The 27694-nt window shown below is 51.4% G+C and overlaps 1 protein-coding gene across 2 annotated transcripts in view; it reads right to left on the bottom strand.

Moving 5' to 3' along the window:
- SDK1 (sidekick cell adhesion molecule 1) overlaps positions 1-27694 on the bottom strand; it is an 882012-nt gene that overhangs the window by 229170 nt on the left and 625148 nt on the right. For both annotated transcript variants that reach the window (XM_078440087.2, XM_078440088.2), the window contains exons 6-7: positions 6417-6528; positions 5507-5697 (exon numbers count right to left, since the gene is read on the bottom strand). In XM_078440087.2, the coding sequence (XP_078296213.2) occupies positions 5507-5697; positions 6417-6528 (303 nt within the window). The remainder of the gene's footprint in view (positions 1-5506; positions 5698-6416; positions 6529-27694) is intronic.

Raw genomic sequence — 27694 nt, 5'->3', positions numbered from 1 at the left:
ATACACTCAAATGTTCACATTCAGCCGCATTTCCTCCATCAATAATCATGACAGCAGCAATATTTGTATTCTCAACTTTTTTTTTTTTTTTTAATTCATTTTTGGGACAGAGAGAGACAGAGCATGAACGGGGGAGGGGCAGAGAGAGAGGGAGACACAGAATCGGAAACAGGCTCCAGGCTCCGAGCCATCAGCCCAGAGCCTGACGCGGGGCTCGAACTCACGGACCGCGAGATCGTGACCTGGCTGAAGTCGGACGCTTAACCGACTGCGCCACCCAGGCGCCCCGCAATATTTGTATTCTAACGATGCAGGAGCAGCGTCCCGTCAAGGCCCTTGTGTGTAGGTCATGCCCCATATTCATCAGTGAATGCTAAAGTCGATATCTACCTCCATGGTCCGCTGGAAGGGATGTGAGGGAAAAGGAAAAAAAAAAAAAAAAAAAAAAAAAAGACCAAGTGAAGAAGTCAACATTTGCCTCTGGTTAATTACGGTTCTCCTTTTTTAAATTAAACATCGTATTTTGAGGTCATTGTAGAGTCCACACCATTGTGAGAAATAATAGAATAGAGACCCCAGGCACCCTCTACTTAGCTCGCCCCAACAGTGATCTCTTGCAAAAAACTACAGTCCAACATCACACCCAAGGTACTGACAGTGACACAGGTGACCTGGCCTCCTCCCACCCTCCCCCCCGCCGCCCCCAGTCTTGCTTGTACATGTATGCGGGAGTGCGCACACGTGGGTGAAGATTTAGCCCTACACGATGTTACCAGGGTGCAGGCCTCTGTATCCGCAGTCAAGAGGCAGAATGGGTCCGTTACCCCAGGGTCCCACATGCTGCCCTTTCACGATCATGGCCACCCAACGTCCCATCGCTTGCGTCCGGCAACCACTCCTCTGTTCTCCGTGTATAGTTCTGTCATTTCAAGAATGTGACAGGAACGGAATCTCACAGCATGTGACCTTTGGAACTGGTTTTTTTCACTTGGCCCAAGTCCCGTGAGATTCATCCAAGAGGAAGTGCACTTTGATGATAAAAACCCACACAAATGGACGGTCAACGTGTCCGCGTGGGACTAGGGGACCCGAGCAGCCCCTGGGTCGTTATGGGTCGCTATGGAGCAGCCCCTGGGCTCCAGCTCCTATGCAGGAGGCAGCTGTGGGCCAACGCCGTGTCGGTCGTGAGCTCAGCCCTAGCACCCTTCTTCTGCACAGTGCCCCCGACCTCCTCGGGCAGGGTCCCCCCGCCACACTGGAGCTTCCGCGGAGAAGGACGGCGTCCTCCTCATCGCCGTCTTGGTAGCACCTGGCACGGTCTCAGAGGAGACACAAAAACTGTCTGCTGGAGAGAGATACACTAGAGGTTACCAAAGACCTTAAATCCTTGAAGCCCTTCGGGGAGCAGGTGTGTCCTATTCATCTTGGCAAATCCTCCCTCTTCGTGCTTGGCCCACGCCAGTGCTTCAGCCCAGGGGCCCGCACACGCTGTGCCCTCCACGAACGGCTGGCGTGTGGGCAGGAGGGCAGAGACGGCCTGGGAGCCCTGGGGGACAGACGGTCCCCAGAGGAACACCCTCCCTGCTCCCTCCTGGGGCGTCACGGCCAGCCCGCCAATCCCGCACACAGGGCAAAGGACCCAAACACCGCTGGTGTTCGCCTTGTACGAATTTTCCTCGCTTTAGAAACAGCTCTGTAACAGCTCTGTTTTCTGAGCTTCATTCGGCCATGACCTGTGCTACAGAGAAGTTCTAGCTGTGACGGGGCACCGATGATTAACGTGGGTGCTTCTAACACAGGCCATCTGGAAAGCCAGAAAGGAGACATCTTGAGTTTATCCTAAACCAACGTGAATGAGTTATAGGGCAGCGCGAGAGGGTTCGGCTCGCTGTAGGATTCTGTTCTGGCCACATGCCAAGACAGCCTCTGCCCCCTGCACCTGCCGCGTGAGGGTCAGGGCGCCCCTCCCCACGGCCTCGCACTCACTGTGCTGAGTTGTGACAGCCTCGTGAAGGGGCTGCCTCCCGCACGAGAATCCCTGATGCCTGGGAGCATGGCTACCTCTCCACCCCCTCTGTCCCCGGTGCTCCATACGGTGTCAGAGATGGAGACTCGATACATGGAAGTGGAGGAAAGGAAGGAAGAGAAAGACGGGAGGAAGGGAGGAGCGGGGGAAGGGAAGATTTTATGTTGGGGTTCGGACATTTGAGAGGGGCTCGCTCTCAGTTCGGTACAGGTAGAACTCCGCGATTGTGGTACTGTTATCAGCCAAGAGACGTTATGTGTGATTTGTGATTCTGACGACAGTTACGGTATTGGAGTTCCTGGATGATCTGCGTGTGCAAACCAGAGACCGCTCTCTACTGCACCCACCCTCCCCGACCCGTGTGTGAGCGCAGCGGGAGCCAGCGTGCCAGGACGCCGGCGCTCAATGGAGCAGGGCAAGCGCGTGAACGGTGGTGACAGGAGAAAGCGTCGGTCTGCCGGTCGGGACCGGAAGATGGGCGCAATATGTCTCACCGCGTCTGAGACGTCGCAGTCGTGGGTAAGAGGCATCGCTGTCTTATTTACGACCAAGAGAGGAGAAAACGCTTCCGTGGATGGTGAGACACATCCTGCTTTCTGAGACACTACTTGTGGAAAACGTGTGCCACGTGACCAGCTGCTGGTAAACAACCAGCGTCCCCCGTGCTGTGACAGAGTTGCACCACCAACTAACAACGCCGCCGTTTTAGTGCTTCTGTGACCAGCACTGCCTTTTACTGCTCACGGTAGGAAGCGGTACGATCTCCTACCTTGTCTACGTTTTACAGATGTGGAAACTGAGACCAACAGAGGCAGCGGGCCTCGTTCGAGCCAGTGGGTGGGGCTGGGAGAGTGTGAGCCCAGGCCTGTCCCCACAGCCCGCCTGTTACGTGCGGTGCCCGGCTGACCCACCGGGATGCCCGCACGCACGCTCTGGAGCAGGTGGTGACCTCGGGGAGGGGTCTCGAAGGACACGCAGACTCACCACCAGGTGAGGTGGGGCCTGGGGCAGAAAGGCATTCATCCCAAGCACAGGCAGGCACAGATGCTCAGAGTCTGAGGGCACAGAGCGCTGGGTCGGCCTCCCGGAGACGCAGACAGGGAGACGAGGTTCACGGCCACGGTCTACCTGGGAGGTGACGGAAACGCCACCGGGAGAGGCAGGGCAGCTGAAATGAGCACGTGACCAAGTCAGCTCATCTACTGGGAAAAGCCAAGATGGAGCACGACCTCCAAATGATATCCCCATCACAACAGAGAGGGAGCTCCACTGTCCACCCGGCGGTCCGTCAGATCTGTGTTCCAACCTGCCACGTGGTGAATGCCTGGGCTCCGCGTGGTACGTGCCTGGCCCTGTGCAGTGGGCGCCTGGACTCGGGGGGCAGGGAAGGCCACAGGAAGGAATGGCGGCGCTGGCGGTCAAGGCAGGGAGGGCGAGGGGACATGCCGGCAGACGGAGGCGTCTGCCTCACCACGTGGGGTGTGAGTGGCAGGGCGACGGGGGAGGCTATGGAGGAGGCTGCGGAAGGGAACATGGACCCAGGAGGCCGGCGTTCCTGGTCACGCAGAGTCACCAGGACCTCCGGCAGGTATGACACTGCCCGCGGCCAGACCCCCGCGATCCCCTTTAAACCTCAGAGATCGAGCGACACGCCAGCGAGGCTGACAGGCGGAGTAAAGAGCGGCCACTGGTCTGTCTTGTCTCGTCAGTGCGCGATCAAAGTGACCGAAAGCGAGTGCGCTCCCGCCTTCTCCCAGCTGCCTGTGCAGGGACACCTCCCTGCCCGGCCCCACGGGGCCTGGGGACCCTCCCTCCGTGATCTCCCAAGCCGCTCCGGGTTGACAGAGGCACTCTTCGGGGCTTTTCCAGGGTGATTCAACCACAAAATCCTACCTGTCACAGCAAATTCTTGTGAATAAAAGGGGATGTAAATCCACATTTACATTCGCAGACTGTATACCTTTAAAAGCCAGGACATGCAGAGAGACGGGAACTCTAGAGAATACAGAGCAATCTGCTTCGGAATTCAGCTGTAAATGCAAAACCAAAGTTCACATGATAGACTTGAATATTTTTAAAAGGAATTATGATGGAAACAAACATTCTGGTTTCGAGGAAGATAAATTTCTTCTCCTGTTTAAATTACCTTAAAATGTTTTAACACAATCTAGGGCGGTCTCCTGGAGACTTCCATGCCACAAATTTTAATTTTGGTTCGCTCTGTGCTGTCTGTGCTCATACGGCTACGCACAGACCCTCGTGGGGAGTCCTCGCAGGGAAAGGGGCTGTGGTGTTTCTGCCTCGAAGGCACAGAGAGGGAGCCAGCCAGAGAGCCAGCACGGCCCCCAGCATGGAGTCGGCAGCGGTGTGGGACTCCAGGCCTGCTTTCCCGATACTTTAAAAATCTCTGTGCTCCGCTCAGAGGGGCTGACAGGTTGGCGTGTATTTGACAGAGTCGTTCACAGGCCGCGGAGCCTTTTCGCAATGACTTAAAGGAACGTGATGCACTCTGGGCAAACGGCCTTTTCTGCAGGATTTCTCCGTACTCTGGCCAATTTCATATGAAAATAGGAGCTTTTGTTTTTTCTTAGTTTGTGAAGTGGTAAACGGCAAAATATGTCACGTGAGGAGCCACTACCCTGCCCGGGGCTCTCTGCGGATTTGACCCTTCTCGTTCCTGGTTCTGTTCTTCCCGAAGAGGAGAGAGGAGGTGGAGATCCCCCTTCCTGGGGTCGGCCTCCAGGGGACCTCTTACCTGTTGAGGCTACCAGTCCACTGCACAGGTCACGACGACAGTGACTGCAGCCACTAAGAAGACCAGAAAGTGTTACAGGAACTGAAGAACGTTAAGAAATAAAGGACCTGCCTCACAATTCAGTGTCATCTTCTCGCAATCCGAAAATAAAGCGAGGCCTCCCTCTGCCGCCACACCAGGCACGCCTCCTGGGCACCGATGCTGGCCAGCGTGCACCGCGGCCCCCGTGTGCCTCATTTTAACTTCTCGCTCTCCTTGGCTCAGGAATGACACTTGGCGCTCGTTCTAGGGGGAGCGGCTCTGTTCCCACTTTTTAACCTCATGAAAGGTATTATCCAGAAGTTTCTTTTTCTGGGTCAAAAGATCTCTGAAAACTGCTCATAAGAGCCCGGTGAGAGTAAAAGAGGAGCTCAGTGGCGCAGGGGTCGGCCCAAGATCTACGCCACAAGGATCTCACGCCCCCATCCCCCATGCTTTATGATCGGAAGTATCCAGAATACCACTTCTAATAGGTACTCAGAATATCAGCGCTTTGGATTTAAGGGGTTTATGTTCTCAGAAAAGGAAGAGCAGGGTGACTTTGGAAGCTCATCTAACTGCGCCCTCGTCTCCTGAGCGAGAAAGCAAGCCGGTGAAACGCGGGTGTCGCTGTGCCGTTTCCCAGCACGTGCCCGTGTGGGACTGCCACCTGAGGCTGCGGGTGACGCTAGGCGGCTGAGCATTACCTATGATAGAAAGAAAGGCTTTCGCCGTGGCTGGTTCGAAAGTGCTTCCCGTCAGTGTCGCCTCGCAGACGTACGCCCCGGTGTCCGCGGACGTCGGGTTGCTGATGGTGAGACGTCTCCCAAAGCCGTGGAGCCCACTGGTGACCCTCACCCCGTTTCTCTTCCAGTTCACGCTCAGCAACTCAACAGGCCTGGGAGAGCATTAGTGACGATAATTGTGAGTCACGCAGACGGCAATAACAATAATTTGAGGCATTCAGCACAAGCCTGACAAAGCTAATTCTACCAGGAACCATGGCGGGCCGAACAGTGGACGTTTAAAAATCAATCCAGACACAACTGTGCTCCCTTGCGGCATGCGTCAACAATACACTGCGCTCAAGGGCTACTGAGCAAGGAGAGCTAATTGCAGCAGCCATGGACCATGAGTGCTAACGACTCCATGTGCTCGGGAAAAGAACGTTTAAAATAAATACTACTAGGGGACACGGCTACGCGGGAGGCATGATCACGGGAACTCGATTCTGGAGCCACCACGAGCCAGGCCGAGAGCACCTCGGACTGCGGAGGAGAGGAGGGATTAACTCTTTCCAGTGCCCCCGTGGGATTTCACTCCTGGCTCGCCCTCGTCTGGAGTCTCCGAGGAGGAGGATCTCCACAGTCCCCCACGGCTAAACCGAAAAGCGGTGCTTTCCGGCACGAACATCACCGTCAACGTAAGTACTGCGGCACCAGGCTTGGGAATTCGGCTCCCTGTCGTCCCGGCCCGCTGTGCTCATGGCCCCGCTGGACACACAAGGCCACCGTTGCTAGAGGGGCAGAGCACGCGTGTGGTGCGTCCTTTCACTCCAGATAAACCTCACGGCAGTTATACGGGCTCTGTAGGCCCAGGGGGCGACCGGCAGCATACCTGGCGTTGGCCACGCATTCCAAGGTGATCTCGCTGGACCCGGCCACCACACTTCTGTTGCCTGGGGGGATCACAATGACGGGAGCCACGGTTTCGGGGGCGCCAGCATCTCCTGTGGCAGAGAAAGCAGAAGACCATGGGACCCTCCTAAGTAGGGAGGATGTGGAGACCGGAACAGAACGAACAGGGGGTCTTGTCGAGCCACGGAGACGGGACGCCCGGGCGTCAGGACCCTACCCCAACCTCCCCCCGCCCTCCCCATGAGAAGCCCTTGGGCGAGGACACTGTCACTGGCCTTTATCCGACCGTGGGAGCCTGGTGTGAAACCCACGGCCGGTAAGGGTACGTTCTGGCAAGAAATCGCGGGAACCAGAGCGTCACAACGCCGCCTGGCCGTCACGTGGCTAAGGACTGTGAAGTGAGGAACGTTTTCCGAACTGCTTGCTGACTTTATTTTTTTATTGACTTTACACTTTGCTTATTGAGTTACCTAGTCCCCCCACTACTTTCAAATCTGCTCAGTTCCACAAATATTCCGCGCGTCGGGCACTCTGCTGGGCACGTGTGGTGTTCGAAAGCGGCCGGCTCTCGTACTTGGGCCCAAAGGGGACTCCCCGGAGCAAACACATTCAATCAACAAAGGGTTCTGTTCTGCCCGTGTACTTTCAATCCCTTTTTCTTCTCGGAGAAGTAAATATCCTGAATCCACCTCTGTTTTGCGAGTATCAAACTATAAATAATTTAGCTCCTACTTCTGGTGACAAGGGAGAAAAAAAACCAGCACACGTTTTTGCCACTTTTCTCTAAAATCCATGTAGTATCAAAATCAAACTACCCACAGTACACTTTACCGCTGTTTATTTGGGGGAAATGATGACGGATCAAACATTTCTGGAACAGGAATTTCCATAAAGGGTGGAGACGGCAGAGACTGGAAATAAAAATAAAGTTCTGCGAATGTGTAATGTTTCATCTAGCGCTTGGCGCTGGAGAGCCCGGTGAGCGTGGGGGGCTCTGGCAGGGACCAGTCCTTGGCCGCCCGACCTCAGTGGGCTGGCGCCGAGAGAACGGTAGGGAAACCGAGGACTGGCTTTGTATCACCACTAATTCCCACAGCTCTGTGTCCTGGTTTCATTGCTTAAGCGGTATGTGAGTTTTGAATGAAAGGTTCGTGTCAATTAAAAACAAAACTTGATGCAGGCAGGGCCAACGAATTAATTTTTTAACCGATACACCGATGACATTGATGGAGGCCGGCTTGCCAGTGTCCCGGGGCCTCCTGGAAGGCTGAAGCGGCCTTCTCCTTTCCCGGCCTCTTTGCCTCCCAAGTGAGCCCTGCAGGGCCTCTCTCACAGCCTCCTTCTGAGGCTCTCCGCTCCTAACTGCAGAGAGACCGTTGGGCTGGTTACCAGATTCCTGACGACACGCCGGAGTACAGACACTTTCGTGATGGGGCAAAGGACAGGAGCCGACTGCCAATCAGATTAACAACCTGCCTGTCATCTGTGAAAGTTGCTGATGAGGAGAAATGACCTGAGAAGCTAATATTTGCAAATAGTTATGTGAAGTGAAGAAGGGCAGCAGTGAATGCTGAAAGGTCACCGAGCAAGGTGCTAATTTGGCATTAATCACCGCTCCGCCACGGCGGCAGAAGAGGAAACCCGTGCTCAGCACTTGTCACCGCCCGGGGAGGACGGGCCCCAGGCCGGGCGGCCTCGGCTGCACGCTGACCCCGGGAGATCGTGCATGGGACAGAGAAGCACCAAGGCCGAGCTCACAGCTCCCCGGGGGCGGGTGGGACAGAGCAGTGCCACTCTGTCACGGGTCGCGGCCACACCAAAACATGGAGCAGCCCCTAAGTGTGCTTCGAGTGGGGCGGTGACCATTTCCACAAAACCCCTTCGCACACGCCGACGCACCTGTCTCGGGAGGCCCTCACCCTGCGGGGTTGGCGGCACAAGTCCGGCGACTGCTTGCATTTGATTCGGGGCACAGGACACTGGCTGAAGAAGTGGGTGTGAGAGCTGCAGGCTGAAATGCGGTCGTTCCTAAACGGAGCATCCGTGACAGACGCACGAGGCCGCCGGCGAGGTGTCCTTGCCTTACGGGAACCACCACCCGCAAGATCACAGCACGGTCTTCTGGCTGTAACGCTATGCATTTGCTGTTGAAGCTGCCATCACCACTTTTCGGGAAAATTTTACTGAAGTGCCCAGAATCCAGATCTCACAATAACAGCAGGGACGGTGCTCATGACAGAACACGATGCTAGAGCACTGTCTTCTTTTAAACAAACGTCTTTAAATTTCAATCGAATCTGACTGGGCACGTGGATTAACAAGGCGCAGAAACGCCCCTGCCCCCGTGTGACCATCTGGTGTGGCAGGTTGGAACTGTCTGAAGACACCCTGAATCCCAGAGAGCAGAGGTCTCTCCCCTGAGCCATGTGTCCCATGTGTCCTCTGTGGAGGGGAACCTCACCCTGTGTTCATGTCTGTCCTGTTTGGCTGCTGAGAATTCTGCATACAGCAGCGGGGTACGAAGTAGATTGTTCCAGAGACAAGCTATTAACTCCTCCCTCTGTCTCCAGCTCCGTGTCACAATTAGCCCCTCCGTGGTCCAGCGCCAGGTGTCCCCAGGCCGACACCTCGTCCCCTGTGGCCACCGTCCTAACATCTGACAGCTGCTCTCGGGAGCTGGCTTCATCTCCCGCCTGCGAATCATTCTGTCTCTTTTCTTCTGTCATTGCGCACCTCGGTCTCTTAGTCTTTTGCTGCTTTTTAGAAGGTTTTTGCCTCTTTTTTAAGTGACAGGAGTATTAGAGGTGCTTTATCTGCCATTTTTAGCCTGTCACGCAGACTTATCTGCCAATTTTTTCCCCACATTCAATTTTTAGAAAAAAAGATGCAAAGAAGAATATCCAGCATTTTAAAAAGAAGAAAGCGACCTCTTTATTTCTGCTATTCCATAGTGTCTGAGATATAAAAGCACCCGAAATCCCTAATGATTGGTTATTTTGTCATAAATATTCCATAATAATGAGTCACTGCTGCCTCCACTGGGAATATTACCCTCTCCTTCAATGCTCTACGTGAACACGGGATTTTTAAATGCCATATGCCGACGTATTAAGAATTACTTCCGAGAAGAATGAAAACAAGGGAAGAGGGAAGGTAACCGTGCTTCCCCACGTTCCCAGGTGGCCACCGTCACATCACTAAGTGACTTATAAACGTCTCCCCATTTGATCTAACGAGACCAGAAAATACCTACTACTGCCCCCCGTTTACAGACGAGGAAACTGAGGCCCGAAGTCACAGGAGTTCAAATGGCAGAGGAAGGATTAAGGCTCCACCCCGAATCTATCATCTTCCTTTCACGTAACGCTGTTTACTCCTGATGAAAAATCTGGCTGTGCTAAGTTAACCAGAAATTACATAACTAGAACACGCCTTCCCCCAAGCATTTCCTTAACGGAGACTTTACTGTGGTGTTTTCAACTGAACATCTCCCAGGCTGGTCTTAGGTGGTTGAGGTGAAGGTGTTGACTCAGAAGAGGCTTTCTGCAGAGGTCAGCAGAGGTCAGCAACGGACGGGCACCGTGCAGCCCCAGAGGCAGCCGCTTTGGACGGAGGCCTCTTTGTGGTCACGGGAATACAACGGCGCCTGAGCACCGAAACAGCACCTCATCCCAGCCGGTCTCCCCACGGAACCCCTGAGTCACTACAGAGCTGACTAGGGGAAACGGTCCAGGCTGCGTTTAATTAAAAAAGTGCATTTAGGGGCGCCTGGGTGGCTCAGTTGGTTAAGCTTCTGACTTCAGCTCAGGTCATGATCTCGTGGTTTGAGAGTTTGAGCCCCGCATCGGGCTCTCTGCTGTCAGTGTGGAGGCCGCTTCGTATCCTCTGCCCCCCTCTCTCTCTGCCCCTCCCCTGCTCTCTCTCGCTCTCAGAATTAAATAAACATTAAAAAAGCATTAAAAGTACACTTCAAGAACATCAAATGTCTCAAACAACAAGAAGGTTCACCTGAACTACTGACCCGTAGAAAGGCAGTGAATGAAGCGGGGTAAGGGACAAACACTCTGCTTTGCCACTTTAGGGGGGAGGGAAAGTCCCAGGAGAGAGACGCGGGGTTAGGGGACCCAGCAGCGTGGTGGTGGGGCGCGGGGAGGAAAACTGGCCTACAGACACCTGGGTGCAGGGTGGTGCAGGCACCCACTGCCCCGGGAGGCGGGGGGGGGGGGGGTTGTTGGAGGAGCTACTGGGGGTGCAGGCTGGAGCCCCGAGGGCAAGGGGAGACGTGCGGGGTGAGGGGTCAGATCGGAGAAGCCCGTGGGCAATATTCTAAAGGAGGATGGGAACCTCTGCCCACTCCTCAAATAAAACTGAAACGACAACTACCGTGGGATCCTGCAATCCCACTTCTGGGTATAGACCCAAAGGAAACGACAGCGCTATCTCAAAGAGGTGTCTGGGCCCCCACGCTCACAACAGCCAAGACACGGACACAAATTACGTGCCCATCTGTAGATAGATTAAGACAATGTGGTCTATTTACGGAATATAATTCAGCCATTAAAGAAAGAAGGAAATCCTGCCGTTTGCTACAACATAGATGAGCTTTGAGGGCATCGTGCCGAGGAGATAAGGCAGGCAGAGAAAGACAGTATTGTACGATCGCGCTTACACGTGGAATCTGCGAAAGTGGAGCTCCCAGCCACAGGACACATCGGTGGTTGCCAGAGGCAGCGGTGGGGGAAATGTGGAAAGGCGGTCGAAACCGACATATCTACCTATAAGAAAAACAAGATCTCGGATGTAACGTGAAAAACAGAGGTCTCTTGGTATTGCCAGACAACCGCCCTGTGGTAAAAGTGTCCCTAGCTGGGAGCCACTGGTTCTAGGTCACACTCCTAGTCACTGGTACGGGCGGAAAAAAAGAACAATCCTTCATAGTTTTTAAAAAAGACAGAAAAGCCACTACTGTTGTGCCGTGATGGCTGCACAGACTTTCCCTTACTGGGGTCGCCGTTTCTGCCCGGATGGTCTTCCCCGGGCCCAGCGCTGCAGCGTGCGGGCAAGTCCAGACGCCGCATCCAGATGGCAGCCCGGGGACACGAGGCCCCCGCGGGTGTGCACCCGGCCCACACACCAGACACCAGGGACGTTCTGCACGATCTGCGCACGCCCACTTCTGGGGCCGCCTGTCCCCCATCCGCCCCCAAACCTCGCTTCCCCCACTTCCTATCTCCCCAAGTTTCTCTGTGAGGACAGCCCATCTTGAGGGCACGCAGTGACCCCACGCTTGCTGCTGACTGCCAGCCCTTGCTTCTGCTGTTCGACCCGGATGCGTGGGCACGGTGATGTAGGTGCCTGCCGGGTCCCTGGAAGCAGACCCCATCAGGCTCCCCTCGCCCCGGCCCCAATCCCAGGTCCTTCTGCTCCAAGCTTCTCTCCCTGCCCCCAACCGTCCCCGCTGAGGCTCCCCTGTGCCCGACAGCTGAGAGGCAGTCCTGATGAGGACAGTTTCGAGCCCAGTCAACCTGGAAATACCACCACGGCTCCCAACTGTTTCGGAACAAGTTACCTAACTTCTCCGAGCCCTACCTTTTTCATTTGTAAAACCGTGAGCACTTCACGAGGCCGTTATAAGCGGGGGCCTGCATGTGTACGAATGTGGGTGTGCATGTGTGTGTATGCCCGTAGGTGTGTGCGCACCTCACGTGGTGCCCGGCTCACAGAAGGCGCTGCACGAACACGGGGGCTCCTTATTAGTCCTGGGAATTGGGAACAAAGCCGTCACCCCCTCCTCTGCCCCAGGGCTCCACCCATCTCTTCCGCCAGCACTGACCTCTCCACAGGTGCCCTGGAGGTGCTCGGGCTGACGTCCCTGCTTCTCACCAAGGACATGTGGATGAATGTGCGAAACCTCCTTGAAGCCTCGAGAAGGCTGCGGCTCCATTCACATTCGTAGCCCGGAGGCAGAGCCCACGCTAAGGGCTGCGAGCACTCAGACATTTCCCTGCACCCTCCTTACACAGATATCAACATCTCATTAAAAATGTAGACTTCTTTCCAAAAAGAGTCTGTGCCCTTAAAGAAGTGGAATTTTCCAGGACATCTGAGAAAGCGAATCCTGCATTTTGGTTCTTCTCTGTTAGCACCACGGTCTTGAATTTCCTGATTCACAGGTGATGTTCCTGGCAAATAGGCCTCAGGAAATCTTTGCAGCAGCCGGCTCAAAGGTCGTGGGTCCAATACCTGCACAGCCCATGTGCCTCCCTGGGCCCCGCCACAAAATAATGAGCCACAAATGCTGCCCTCAACCAAAGGGTGCCGAGTCACATCTGCCCTGAGATACGAAACCCGTGCACGACTTCATGTAAACATGTACGAAATGAGCAAACCGAACGTCCTTCCCACACAAGAGCAGACGTTTTCCGGGAGGAGTGCCTGTGTCGGAGGACAAACTGGTGCGATAGCTGTCGCACAGCCCAAGAATAGAAAGACTGTCTGGCTCCTCAACTCCTCATGTGTCTCCAGCAGTGGGGTTTTGATTTTTGTAAAGACAGCTCCCACCAAGGAGCCAGCAGGTAATGGAGTCTACAGGATGGCTCGAAACCTCAGAATCTCCCTGCTCCAAAAAGAGCTGGCCCCCAATTTGGAGGAACAAAAGAGAAAACGGGGTCGAAAACAAAACCGGAGTAAAAGACAACGAAGGCTCCCCGTGCCGAGCGGTACGTTCCCTGGTCTTCTTTCTTCAACGCCAACAACAACAGCAACACGTATGGGTTGTGGTGTGCAGATGACACGGCGGTTACAGAAATGCTTTAACACGCAGGCAGCTGGCTATCCGGACGCAACAACAGGGAACCGCCCCCCCCCCCCCCCCCCGCCCCCACTCCCGGCCCGAGCCAGCATGGTCGGTACCCTGGCTGCTTCACCACGTGGCTCTCATCTCACCGCAACATCAGATTTGCGCGTAGGTCTGCCCGCCTTCTGGAATAAGGAGGGACATAGGCGTTATTCATCTTTGTATGAACGAAGCGCCTGGGCCATACCAGCCCTTCTGCAGGTACTCATTAAATGAAGAATTACGTCTCGCCCAAATATAACAGGTTGGCTACTGTTAGCAGAGGATTACCGCCATAGGGCAGGAGCAACACTGATTATCTCTTATTTCAGGCGCGCTACGGCCAGGCACGGCGCTGGGGATTCAGTTTTAACTGCACGAGGTCAGTGTCCTCAAGGGGCTGTGGGTTTAGTGGAGGAAGATGTCCCGTTAACAGAGCAAGTCCTACCGGGTTGTCTGGGGCTAGGAGAGGTGCAGGGAGGGGGATGGCGGCACACGGTGGGTATGGGCCGGTGAGTTAATTCTGCCAGGGGAATTAAGAAAGCCTGAGTCATGTCCTTGAAAGATGGACAGGCAATCAGCAGATAGAGGAGGGAAGAGAGGCATTTCAGGAAGAGAAGACAAAGAAGGCAGAAGGCAGAAGGCAGTCCAGACTGTTTGGAAAGGTACGAGTTGCTCTGGAGGGTGAGCGGGTCTGGGTGTGGCAGGGACGGACCCGGAGGTGAAGGCCGTGGCCCTGCTTGGTGCTGGGGACTTGATCCAGTGAGGAACGGAGTCACTGAAGGACCCAGAGGAGGGGTTGAGACGAGTAAGGGATGGTGGGAGGCCAAAGGGAGGAGGGAGAGAGAACAGAGGGGCCTTGGGCGGCTGGTTTATGTGAAGTGCTCCCAGTTGCTGGCCTGAGTGGTTCGGATGGACGGCACGGCGACTCAAGGGTCAAAACACGGAAGAGAGAGCAGGACTGGGGGTGATGACGTTGGCATGTTAGGGTGGAAGAGGAGGAGGGGCCGTACTTCCGTCAGGTGCCTGTGGGGCGTGTCGGGGGGCAGGTGCAGAGGGCATCGGCCGCTCGGCTCACAGACGGTGACCGAAATTCTGATGAGAAGACGTCTCTGTGAGAGTAGGAAGGGCAGAGAGCAGGCCCGGGACAAAAGCCTGTGGAGGGCGGGCACAGAGGTCCACAAGGGACAGCAAGGGGTCAGAGAGGGGAAGAAAGAGGGGATTTTACCACACGAAGGAAATTAGAGCTCAGGCTATGGGTTCTTCCAAGTGGACAGGAATTCCCACGTGTAAAATCAAGGCTACTTCTCAGTTTTTGAAGACGGATCTTTGTACGTTGGGGGACAGCTGCTAAGGAATGCAGGGCTACATACGGGCGAAAACCCTGCCCTCGGCCGACCAGGGCTTCACTGTAAGCACAACACAGCACAACACCGTGGAGCTGGAGGGGCTCTTTTGTTCAGTTCTGCAGCTCGGTTTCTGCAAACAGGCTGGCGCGGGCCATCCCCAACCTGCTTTCTGACAGAAAAAAAGCGTAATTTAATTAGTCAATCTTTCGTGATTCTTGACCTTCTCCCATGCATAGCAAGGGATGTTGGTGCTCCTCTGGGGGATGGGTGGAAAGCACTCCAATATATTCCACTTAAAGAAAATCAGGTGGCTTCTCAGTTTATCAATTGCTTTTGCAACCCCTTGGCGTTTGTCATCTTTCTCCGCATTATCAAAATCGCTCGGCAAAGGGATTAAGTGCCTGCCTGCAAGAGCGTCTCAACAGGTGTGTCTGACCTCTGGCCACCACGGGGAGCCAGCCTCTCAACAGCACGAATCCTGCCATGCTGAACCCCCGGGGTACTATTTTTAAGAGACTGACAGACCCCCAAGTCTCTCTCTACGATTTATGTGCATTTGCAAGAACTCCTAGAAATCAAGATTATTATTTGTTTCATTAAAATGTGCTACAGTGAAAGGTATGTCAGCGGCAGGCAGACCGGGTCATTCCCGAGGACGTCTTGAGGTGATTTTCTCACGGCAGAACTTGGGCCACTGTGACAAGTGAAATAAACAGCACGCCATGTCTCCTGACAGAAAAAAAATTCACCGAGCAGAAGGTTCCTCCCACCTCTTACCTACCCCTAAGTTCGTGTTTTCATTTGTAGTCACCTCCTGAATTTAATTTCTGGGTTACTAATCTGTTGTGTGTGGAGGTGCCTAAGGAAACTTTCCTTTCCTTTTTCTTTTCCTTTCCTTTTTCCTTTCCTTTCCTTTCCTTTTCTTTTCGACGCTGCGTCCCCGGTCCCGTCAGCTGGAGCCCGGTCAGGGGCCACGTGGGCGTCGAGGTGGTGCAGTGAGACAGAGGCGGGCGTGCGGGGCTGGGGGCAAGCACTGGGGCAAACCCGATCGCAAACGCTCTCGCGGTTCCCTTGCGAGGACAGGGTGCCAGCTGACCCAATTCCTGTTTACTGTCCAGCGGCAGGAGGGAGAGAAAATGGGAGGAAATACAGCAGTCTCTCCCATTTACAATTTTATCTTTGTGCGTACTTCCGTTTTTATCTCAATACGCTTCTGGGCCCGTCTATTGACAAGAGACGATAAATAAAATAATATGACAGTTTGACAAACAATCTAGCAGTTTCTTTTCTTCTCGTTTATGATATATTTGAAAACACGCACATTTGGAAATGCACGGACCGTACCACGGTGCGTATTTTCATCAGCTTTTTACTGGGTGGAGGAAAATGAAGGTGACAGAGACTATGGCACAGCGGGCCTATTTCTCTATTTATTTGGGGACGCACACAAGTGGGTAAACACAAGGCAGGATTTAGGAACTGTGTGACTGGGGACTGGAGTGATCCAGATAGTGCCAGATCTTTTTATTTAAACACATGTGAGCATAATCTCCCAGGTAATGACAGAAGAGCCATCACCGACAGAAAAGCTGGACTACAGGCGGTTTGGGCGGGCCGGGGTGGGGGGGGTGGTAAGATGAGGGAGTTTTCATGAGTTGACGTCACTTTTCTGAACGGCATTCTCAAATTATTGAGACTGCGATGAGGAACAATAACAGATCACTTTTAGTTTTAATTAAGAAATTCCCTTGAATAAATTTGCCAAACATGCAAATCTGGGCATGAGCCCAAGCCCACCAGGGCAACTGAGACCAGAGAGCGTCCTTGACACGCCAGCTGAGACCAGGTCCCAGGTGACCACGGTCGCCTCTGTCATAGCATCTCCTCCACGGCTCGATATTCCTGAGCTTCAATCACACCGGACTACGCGGCACTCTGATGCATCCTGGCTGTCCCCCTTGGACCCGAATGCCCCCACTTGTGACAACTTTCTCTATCCCTACCCCCTGCCCCCTCCGCACTGCTTCCTCCTGAATCCCACCCACACATCCAGGCCTGGGAATACTTCCTCCATGAAAGTATCCAAGGCCCTCGGTTACGATGATCTGCCCTCTTTGTACATGTGGTGGATGTTTTAAAAAATTATTATTGTGGTTACATCTACAGAACATGAAAGTTACCAGTTTTAAGTGCATTAATTCATGTTGTTTTGTAACCACCCCTACCGTCCATCCATGGAACTTTCTCACCTTCCCAAATGGAAACTCTGTCCCCATTAAACACTACCCCTGCTCCCAACGGCCCCAGCCCCTGGCACCATCATCTACTCTTTATCTCCAGTTTTACTCTAGGTATCTCATATAAATGGAACCATACGGTTTTTACCCCTTTTGTGACTGGTTTATGTTACCTCGCACAGTATCTTCAAGGCTCACACATGCTGTAACGTTTGTCAAAATGTCCTTCCTGTTTGAGGCTGGATAATATTCTGCTGTCTGCAGAGACCACATTTTGTTTATCCAGATGATGAGCGAGTTGATCATCTTTCCACGTGCCTCGTGGCCGTCTGTACGTCATGTGTGGAAAATGTCTATTCAAGTCCTTTGCTCGGTTTCTTAGATCAGGTTGCTTTTGCGTGTACTTGGTTCCTTGTTGAGTTGTAGGAGTTCTTTATATATTCTGGATATTAATCCCTTATCAGACATATGATTTGCAAACACTTTTTCCCCATTTCATGGGTTGCCTTTTGACTCTGTTGGCGGTGTGCTGTGATGCAGAAATGTTTCATTTCGATGGAGTCCAATTTGTCTATTTTCCTTTTGTTGCGTGTGCTTCTGGTGTCATAGCCAAGAAGTCATCGCCAAATCCAATGTCGTGAAGCTTTCCCCCTGTGTTTTCTTCCAAGGGTTTTACAGTGTTAGGTCTTTGATCGTTTTGAATTCGAATATGCTGTACATGGGGTAAGGCGTGTGGTACACTTTCTACATCTGTTAAAATGACTGGAAGCGGGTGCTGCCCATGTCCTGCCCGTAGCCTCTGTCACTCACCCCTCATGTGTGAACCCAGGGCTTCCTGCCAGTGCCTGGGCAAGGGGGGGGGGGTCCCACCTGAGGTCGTTCTCTGGTCAGGACAGTGGTTGGTCGTTCATGCTGGTCTCAGCCTGTCAATAACCAGGGTAACGACAGGGCCGGCTGTTGTGGTCCTCATGACAACTGGAAGACACCTTCTAGTGTCTTCTAGTGTCCATCGGGAAACTTTGAAAAAATGAAGGCTTAATCTTCACAGGCTTGGGAATTACACAGCATACCTGGGGTCACACGGGGCGGCCTCAGGTACGGAGGGAGAGAGAGAGAGCACGGCCGGGGGTTCTGCTTTTACTGGGGTTGACAGTGGGGGCCTGGGTTTTGCAGACTCACTCCTTATTGGTGAATTTAAGACATAAAAGCAGGAATTTAAAGTGGCCCAGGTGGTCAGTTATCAAGATCAACTCGGAGCTCTGAAATAAAGGAGCCTCCATGTGGGAGGCAGCGGGCTCTTTATCCAGCTCCGCAAGGTGGGCCTGTGTTTATTCCAAGATAGCCATCTCTGAACTGGTGCCTGGGCATCACAGCTTAAGTCAGCCACTTGCATTACAAAAGGGAAAAACAATAACCTGTCAGGGCTTTCCACTACACTGGCCTACAAGGGCGAGGCGGATAGACAGGCCAGGATGCCAGCAAATTAATGTCCCTGGAAGCTGTTCCCCACCACTAAAACATAAGTGGCATGAAAGTGGCTTTTCATCAGCCTCCCGAGGACTCCCGGGTACTGAGGACAGGTGCTCCCAGAGGCGATGGGCTCCCTGATATCCCCGTAGTGGCATCTTTCTCCCCACCCCGTCTCCTTCACACACCCCTCTACCTGTACCTCCCGGGGCCACATCGAAGTAAATGAGTGCACTCGTTCCCGGGCTCACACATCGTTTCCGGGGGAACAGGACGATGGGAACCTATCTCCTTCGGACAAGGGCATTCACATGAGCAGATGTGCCCTGTCCACTGCAAACTCCTTGAAGGCACGTGATGCTCAGAAACGCCCTTATGCTCACAGCCTCTGGCAAAGAGTAAGTGCCTACTAGACGGTGGCCAAATTGAAGGAACCTAACTTCACATTTTCCACATAGATGTCAATATCTGTTCCTAAAATATCAACATCTCTTCCCTGGATGAGTTTCACAGACACGTGTCTGGAGCGTAGCACAGCTCGGCTCCTGGGGTGTGTCTGTGACTATGTGCCAGGCTCAAATCCTGCTGAAAATCAGATGTTCTTTACAAAGCATGCGCTTCACAAACAGAATCTGTAACTAGAAAAGTGTCTCTAATAGATAAAACCAAGAACAGAGAAATTCAATCCTGAGTCCCTGGAGAAAACAGAAAATTAACTTAACAAATGCTTTGAGCACATGAGAGAAGGAAGAAAGAAAAAAGGAGATAAGAGAGAAAGGGGTCGCAGTCTGTTCAGTGGAATATATCTTGAAAATCACAACTGCGCCCTCCTCCTTAAAATACAATAAGGATCTTTAAAAAACCAGCCTAAATTGAAGGTATTTTCCCTTGCTACGGATACTACTGTTCAACTCATAGGCTAGAAATTATGGCAATTGACGCTCCAGGTAAATTCATAGTCTGGTTATCAAGAAGCCAGCTCCGGAAGCCATGCCGCTGGTGAGCGCTCCTGGGGCTGTTAGGTTTTGAGGACTTTGCTGGGTCGGAACAACACAAAATAGAAAGCTTCATATACTACGTCCTTGCCCAGCCGTGTGAAAACATGCAGAGCTGAGGGCCAACATTGGGAGAAACGGGTTTCTCGAGGCTTTGGCGCTTCCTAACCAGAAGGGGCACCTCTGGGGCAACAGACGACCCTCTTTTGATCTTTCCCTATAAGGCTGATATCTTAATTAAAACCAGAGCTTCTCAAATTAGAAATCCAAAGCCAAGTAAAATCTCTCGTTTACATATTTAGTTGTTTCACAAAACTAAAATTCTGAAAGGTGGTTATAGACAGGACAAAGATTTTATCAACCATGTGGCATTTTCTTATGTATCCCCATGTTCGACACAAATATATCGATGCACCTTTCCTCTGCTGTGTTTTTAGACCATCAATTTCTCCTTTCTTTCATCCTAGAGGAGAGCAGTCTCTGAAACAGAAAATCCTGCAGGGTTTCTATCCTAACCATCTTAAAGCAACTGTGAAATCTGAATGTTCCCAAACAATAAACAGTGAGTGACAGACAATCGAGTCCTCCAGCCCTATGCCTTCCTAAGTAAGTTCAGGAATAGAAGAGCACTCTGTTTCCTGATATCAGGATAAAGGAGCATTTCTTTCTGGAGGAAGGAGTGGGGGCTTCACCTTACCCCGTCTCTAGGTGGGCCCGGCAAGGGCTGTCCCTCTACCAACATGGTGGCACTGACTGTCCCCGGTGCACCAGGGCAGATCCTGGGCATGGCCTCATTGGCTACTTCGCATCCAGACTAGAGAGCCCTGACCCTGAGCAGAGTCAAGAGTCAGGCTCAGGATCTGGCTGTAGAATGTGCCACATCCAATCGGGGCACACAGGTAAGACAGGAGGAGTGCGAGTCTTGGTTTTCCTCCACCACCACCCCTCCCCCCGCCCCCATTCACGCTGTGCACTCTTTTTTCTCATCTATCATCTCTGGGAGTTTGGTGGGTCACTATCCTTGACGAGGTACACAGCAAACAAGGCCACACAATGAGCCAGGGCACACGGGTGCTTTGAGAATGAAGAATGAGAACTCATAACCGGAGAGGTATTTCCCCTTCTGTTTTCCTATCTCTTTTCTTTCGTTGGACGTTGCTATATCAGAATTACCCTTGGGTGTCACAACACAGGTACAAACAAATCAGGAAATCTTAAGAGAAGAAAATATTTCTTTTCCTGTCTGCCCTAGCTTCCATTAAATGAATAAAGTCAGTCCCACAGTGCAAGAATAGAGTACTCAGCTAGAACAAGACATTTTCTGATATGACCCAAGGTTATCTATTTAAACCAACCGGTTCTCTACTCCATCTGCTACGAAGCAAGGTTTTTTAAAATGTCAACACAATCTCATTTATATTTTGGCGTAAAATCGACACGAACAATAAATCTAAGGTTGATGACAGAGACAGAGCACATCAAGCGGAAGGCGTGTATATAAAGAATTAAGTGTACAAAAACAAAGTTGAGATCCCTCTTAAGAGACACACTTATAAATACATTATCACAAGTGTTACTGAGAGGGGAGTGTATTGCTGGAAGAAACATAAGAAGTCTATTCACAGAGACAGGAAGGCAGGTGAACAAAAAATAAAGTCCTAATCCCATTTATGTGGTTATTCAAATACATTAAGAAAGAAGCTGGTCAGTGTGGGCCTATTTAAAATGTGGAGGGTCGATGATTACTCAGCACATCTGGCCTGTGCAAACTATCAGTTCAAACAAACGAACACTACGAGTACATTTCACATACTGAGCAGTCTTGTGTAGTTTTAAAGCAGCACGGGTACTCAGCTTTCTGTGAGGCAGCGTGAGTAACAGACTTATAGAGAATTTATACGAAATCCAAAAGCAATTATGGCAAATCATTAAACAACAGGCACTTCTGCCAAACCTCTCCCAAAGCTACCGATAAGAGGATGCCATCTATTTATTTAAAACTTCGACTTAGTCTCTGTTCAATCCATGAGACAACTCATCGATAAGCAGTACAATGCCTGATAAGCATTTTACTTATTGCACACGGGGAGACAGAGAAAGGGGCTGAAGCCAGGATGGCAGTCTCTGGGGAACCAGAATAGGGTCGGATCAGGCTGAAGATGCTTGGTGAAACTGAATGAGGAAGACAGAGCAGTATTTTAAGGAGCCTGGAGGCGACAGCGTTTGACTGAACGTAAGTCCAAGAATTCTCTCCGATCCACAAGTGTATGGCCAACCGGTCTTTGACGAAGCAGGAAAGAACATCCGATGGCAAAAAGACAGTCTCTTCAGCAAGTGGTGCTGGGAAAACTGGACCACGACGTGCAGAAGAGTGAACGTGGACCTTACACCGTATGTAAAAATAAACTCAAAATGGATAAAAGACCTCAATAAATGTAAGACAGACAACCATCCAAATCCTAGAGGAGAAAACAGGCAACAACCTTCGATCCTGGCCGCAGTAGCTACTTAGTAGACACGTCTCCAGAGGCAAGGGAAACAAAAGCAAAAATGAGCTAATGGGACCTCACCAGGAGAAAACCTTCTGTACAGTGAGGGAAACAATCAACAAAACTAAACGGCAACTGACACAATGACATATCAGATAAAGGGCTAGTATCCAAAATATATGAAGAATTTTAACAAATTCAACACCCAAAAAAACAAGTAATCCAGTGAAGAAATGGGCAAAAGACATAAACAGACACTTTTCCCAAGAAGACATCCAGATGGCCAACTGACACATGGAAAGATGCTCAACATCACTCATCATCACGAAAATACAAATGGAAACCACAGTGAGATACCACCTCAAACCTGTCAGAGTGGCTAAAATTAACAACTCAGGAAACAAGAGATGTTGTTGAGGAAGAGGAGAAACGGGAACCCTCTTGCACTGTTGCTGGGAACGCAAGCTGGTGCAGCCTCTGTGGAAAACAGTATGGAGGTTCTTCAAAAAATTAAAAACAGAACCATCTTACGACCCAGCAATCGCACTACTAGGCATTTATCCAAAGGCTACAAAAAAGTGATTTCAAGCGGCACATGCACCACAGTGTTTATAGCAGCACTATCAACAACAGCCAAATTATGGAAAGAGCCCAAATATCTTTTGACTGACAAATGGATAAAGAAGATGTGGTATATGTTTACAATGGAATATTACTTGGTGATCAAAAAAAAAGAAATCTTGCCATTTGCAACAATGTGGATGGAACTAGAAGGTATTTTGCTAAGAGAAGTCAGAGAAATTTAAGTTATCATATGATTTCATTCATATGTGAAACTTAAGAAACAAAACAGATGAATATAGGGGATGGTAAGGAAAAATAAGATAAAAACAGAGAGGGAGGCAAACCATGAGAGACTCTGAAATACAGAGAACAAATAGTTGTTGGAGGGAGGTGGGTGGGGCTGGGCTAGATGGGTGACAGGCACGAAGGAGGGCACTTGTTGGGCTGAGCCCTGGGTATTACATGCAAGTGATGAATCACTAAATACTATTCCCGAAACCTTCATTATACTAGGTGTTAACTACCTTGGATTTGCATAACATTAAAAAAAAAAAAAAAAAGAACTGTCCCCGAAACTATTTCCCCAGAAAGAGGGAACTGCCTTTGGTGGAGTCTTTGCAAAGTGTCCCAAAGAAATAAATCCTTCTTTATTTTGAAATTTAAGTACCGTTTGCGAGAAACACAATAGCCTAAAATAACGTCAGTTGGAACTTGTGGCGGTTCCTTGAAGGAGTCAGTTTTTGGAAGAGGCGTAGAAATTTGACATGGATTTAGTAATTATTTGCTGAGGGTGTGACCCCTTATGGGTAAGTGGTGGTTCCTGTCGTGTAAAAGACTTTCACGTATTGTTTGAAAAGCAAACCATGAGTGTGGTGCGTCCACTCTTCTGGATGATAAGGAGCCATGAAAGATGAGAAAACTTTTCACAGAGCAACACAGGTTTCTCTAAGATACACTGGTAAGTGAAAAAAAAGCAAATTCTGAGAAGTGTGCATAATGTGTTGCTTCTGAGGTAGAAAAGGGGGCAGAAATAAGGCTATGCATGCATATTTGCTGTTATTTACAGAAAGAAAAACAACAAAATAACAAAAATAACTCGGTCAGACAGATGAGGAAATCGCTATGCTTTTACAACCAGGCTTTAAGAAATGGCTAAAGATAAGATGCTCTATATGATAAAAGTAGCCAGTTTGAAATACGTTTATAAATGCACCTTTCTTCTCCCAAACATGATCCAAAATCTATCTTCCTCAGAGTCTTTTCTGGTTAATTAATTTCAACCCACTCACTAATGAGCTTAATTTAACATCAGTATTTTCAGTTTCCGGAGCGCTGAAAACCACATATGGTTTCACAAATATTCTTAAGATCTTTTTATTTGTATCTTCTAAGTCAGTGCTTCTCACACCTTCAGGTGCACACCTGGGGACCGCCTGGGTATCCTGCTCGCATGCAGATTCGAAATCAGAATCTGCATCTAATCAGCTACCAAGTGATGCCGTGCTGCTGGCCATGCTCTGGTAGCAGGGCTCCTACTGGTTCCAAGGGAAAGATCGTGCTTTGGGGCACGTGGGGAGCACTCAATACACTCAATACAAGGCAACCAACCCCTTGCTCCTCAAAGCGAGCTGGGACGGGCAGCACAGACCTCCCCTGGGAGCGGGTCAGAGGGGCAGGGCTTTGGGCGCCACTCCAGACCTAGTGAATCAGGACCTAAATGCTAACAAGCTTTCCAGGCCATGTGTGTGTTCGTTCGATTTGAGAAATTCTGTGCTAGGTGATGTTACTCTTCAGTTAGGATTCCATGCACCTGTTCCCCAGTTAAGTAAAAGGAAACACATGAAGACACTGTGTTTTCACGGATGTGACTTATCAGGAAATAGTCCCGCTGGGGCGAAGGAGGCAAGACCTGAGACAACCACCGGGGAAAAGAGGCAGGAGGAAACCTGAGATGCACCCAAGGATTTCTGTGCAGCAGGGACGTGCCCAGAGGAGGATGCCACCAGTCTGGTGGGCCTTGAGTCCTGCAGAAGACGAAGCAGGTAGAAGGCGGGCTGGGCCCTAGCAGGCTGGGCCTGCTGGAAGGTCAAGAGAGGACTGATATGCACAAGGAAACAGTGAAAATGTGGACGCCACGGTGTGGGGGAGGGACGGTTGGGTGAGCAGACACCAATGAGGTATGGAGGAGGCACAGAGGGCAAAGGTCAGGGAAGGCAGATGGGAGGGAAACTGAACAGAATTAAAGACCCCATAGGTGGAAACTTTTTGGAGATCGTAAGAATTACAGCGAACGCTCGTTAACTGCTTATGTGGGCCGGACACTGTGCCCGTCATCTTGCGTTCATCCTTCTGTACGTTTTCTATTGCTCCCATTTTGACAGAAAACCGAGACCGGCAAGGTAGCTCACCTGCCCAACGTCCCACGGCAGAGCTGGGACACAAACCCAGGGCTTTATGGCTAGGAGTTGTGCTCTGGAATACTACCCGTCCTGACTCCAGTGAAAGGTCCAAGCAAGGTGCGGCCGGGCACGAGCAGCAGAGGTAAAAGCCCACAAAGGAGACGAGACCAAGAAACTCCGCAGCCAGAGCCACAGTTCAGAGCTGACCTCAGCCTACGCTCCCTGGAGCACCAGCCCCTCATCCGCAGACCCCGACACCCGCCCCCATACCTGCCGATTCAAGGTTCGCCCTCAGCTGGGGTGGGACATGTCACCCTAGCGATGCTCACCACCGTTCTGAGTTCTCCCCTCCCTCCTGGCACCCCGTCCCCTACGAGCTAGGTGTGGCGATGTGACAGGTTTTGCACATTCAAGGAATGTGTGAGTCCCCCATGCCCCGTGCAGTGAGCCTAAAGTCTCCTGTGGAGGTGGCTGCACCGCAGAACAGTGACACGTGTGACAGCCGGGTCTGGGCACCTTACGGTGAGCGGACCCCTGTCCCCTACAAGACCTGCAGTGCACGGGTAATGAGTGAAAATAAACTTTGTTGTCTAAGCCACTGAGTCTCCAGGGCTGTGTATTCTGATGACCCCCTGGGCTCCCTCTCGCGTCTCCCTGCACCCAGATGACCGGCTCTATTCTCCGCCTTTCTCTGGTCCCCCTCCTCTAGCTACACCTCTGCTGCTTGCCTCGAGGGTCAGTCTGCATGGACCGCTGCTTCCCAGCCACCGGGCAGAATCAAGGGTACATGCAGTCAGGCTCAGGATTTCACGTCTCTTGACCTGAACTGCGCCATGCCACGCTGTCACAGGTGCTTTTTTATTTAAAAAGTTTCATCACCATAATCAAATAATATTTGTACATGCCGGTAAAACGTGCAGATGTTAATCAAATTAACTTGCGAAAGGTTCTTGATGATGTCATAGAATTGAGGCATTTTAAACTAAGTAATATTAGTAGCTCACCACAGGGAACTATATGCTAGAAACATAACGAAAAGATTTGTTCAATTAACTAGAGAATTCAGACCAAAAAAATCTACTGGCCCTTTAATCAACTGGCTTGGCAGTCTGATGGTTCTGGATACAGTAGATAATGACTATAATTTATGTTAGCCGAGAATTCGATTAATTTTCCTATACCTTTTTTGAAGTTATATCATTAATTGCTATTAATGCTTCCTAATCAAGATGGAGCCAGTCACCAAAACAATTAACCTATTTCTGAAGGTGCAAATGGAAAGATAATTCATCAGTCTCCCAGTTTTTTCCCCCTGCTGCAACACTCTCCTGGCTTTTGTCACTAAATATTCTTCTACTCAGAACTCACAGCGGCCGCTGTCAGCCATCAGGAAAAAACAAAGAACGCGTTCATTTGTAAGGGTCGCTCCTGCAGGTTCTGTGCGAGGAACAACCGTTTGTTAACTCACGTAGGAACCTCAGTCTCGACCACAATTTCCTCCATCTAAAGACATTCAATGAGCTAGGTTCCCGCAAGGAAATACACCTGAAAATTCAATCTGTGTATGCAATTAGAGGCTATTGTTTTTCCTGCCTTCTCTGAAGTGACCTCAGGTACGTCCAGACAAATGAGCTGGACCAGCCAGCGCGGGCTGAGGCCGAGGAGTCCTCTCCTGCAGCGGCTGGGGGCTGAGTGTGCTCTGGGGATGCCATGGGGCTCTTTAGAGACGGTGCCGGGGGTCCAACGGCCCGGGGGTCTGGCGTTGCACCTCACCAGCTCCCTGTTTACCCCTTTTACTATGGGAGAAGTGGGTTATGCTGTGTGAGGACTAAACGAAAGAACATACGTAAGGTGATTATAATACATCACCTGGCACACAGTAGGTACTCAACAAACTGAAAGCCCCAAAACATCTCATTAAAAACATCAGGATGTCAACTAAAGATCCCAGCATTTACTGAATGAAAACAAATTCTCTTTCAATAAGTCATGTGATTGCTTTGGAATGGCATATATTTTTGAAAGGGTTCTTAATCGCCAACATGTTAATAACCTTTGACGTATATGTAATGTGTGGCTCAGTTAACGCCCCCAAGTCCACACTGGAATCGAAGGAGGAAAAGAGTGTCGGCCCCTACCAGCCCGTCATGCAAAACGAAGCGAGCCAACGAAACCTACGGGTGAGCGGTCAGGAATCCATCTGTGCTCTGAAGCCCAGTATCAGGTGTCCTGGGGGGCCCCGAATTAAGTCCTAAGGGTGACCAGGCGATCCAGGCCGGCTTTTACTTACATTCAGGTTCCCGTGAGTCCTGCTAGAAATCTGGCTTCTGCCTGTTCTCTCTGGTAAGCCAAAGGGATTACTGTTCCTGTTTTACACGTAAGGAAACTGATATGTGGAAAGTCCAGCAATTTGGGAGCCCAGATCCGCGTGACCCAGGGCCTGTGTGCCCAACCACCACGCCTTCCTGCCTCTCAGAAACCCTCCACCTGCAGGGACAGCCTGGGCCTAAGGCGTGAATCTGACCTCAGTACCAGGTCATGACCCTTCCCCGTAGCCAACCCCAGAGAAAGCTGGGGACAGACCCACATCTGTGGCACCTGCTCAGCGCCAGGCTGAGCGTGCACACCTTGCGGTCATTCTCGCCGCTCCCAGCGGCCCAGAAGGCCAGCTCTCGGGGAACGTGGGGCTTCTCCTGGCGGGAAGGCCCATGGGCAGACCTGCTCAGCACGGCGGCCGCCGTCCTTGCCACCATACTTGCCAGTCCGGCTCCTGGCCCTGGGGCCTCCACCCTCCACTGGCGGAGGGGCCTGCTCCGGCCTCGAAGGGAGGGGCTGCGAGGGCTCCTCACGCCCCCCCCCCCCCTTCAGCCGGCCCCCTTCACGAGAGGATGCGAACGGGGCAGAGGGTTCGGAGGGCTTGCTC

This window comes from Panthera onca, chromosome E3 (genome assembly GCF_046562875.1).
Source record: "Panthera onca isolate mPanOnc1 chromosome E3, mPanOnc1 haplotype 2, whole genome shotgun sequence".
In the NCBI taxonomy this organism is placed as follows: Eukaryota; Metazoa; Chordata; class Mammalia; order Carnivora; family Felidae; genus Panthera; species Panthera onca.
Note: the sequence above shows the minus strand (reverse complement) of the source record. Positions and strands in the feature narration are given on the sequence as shown.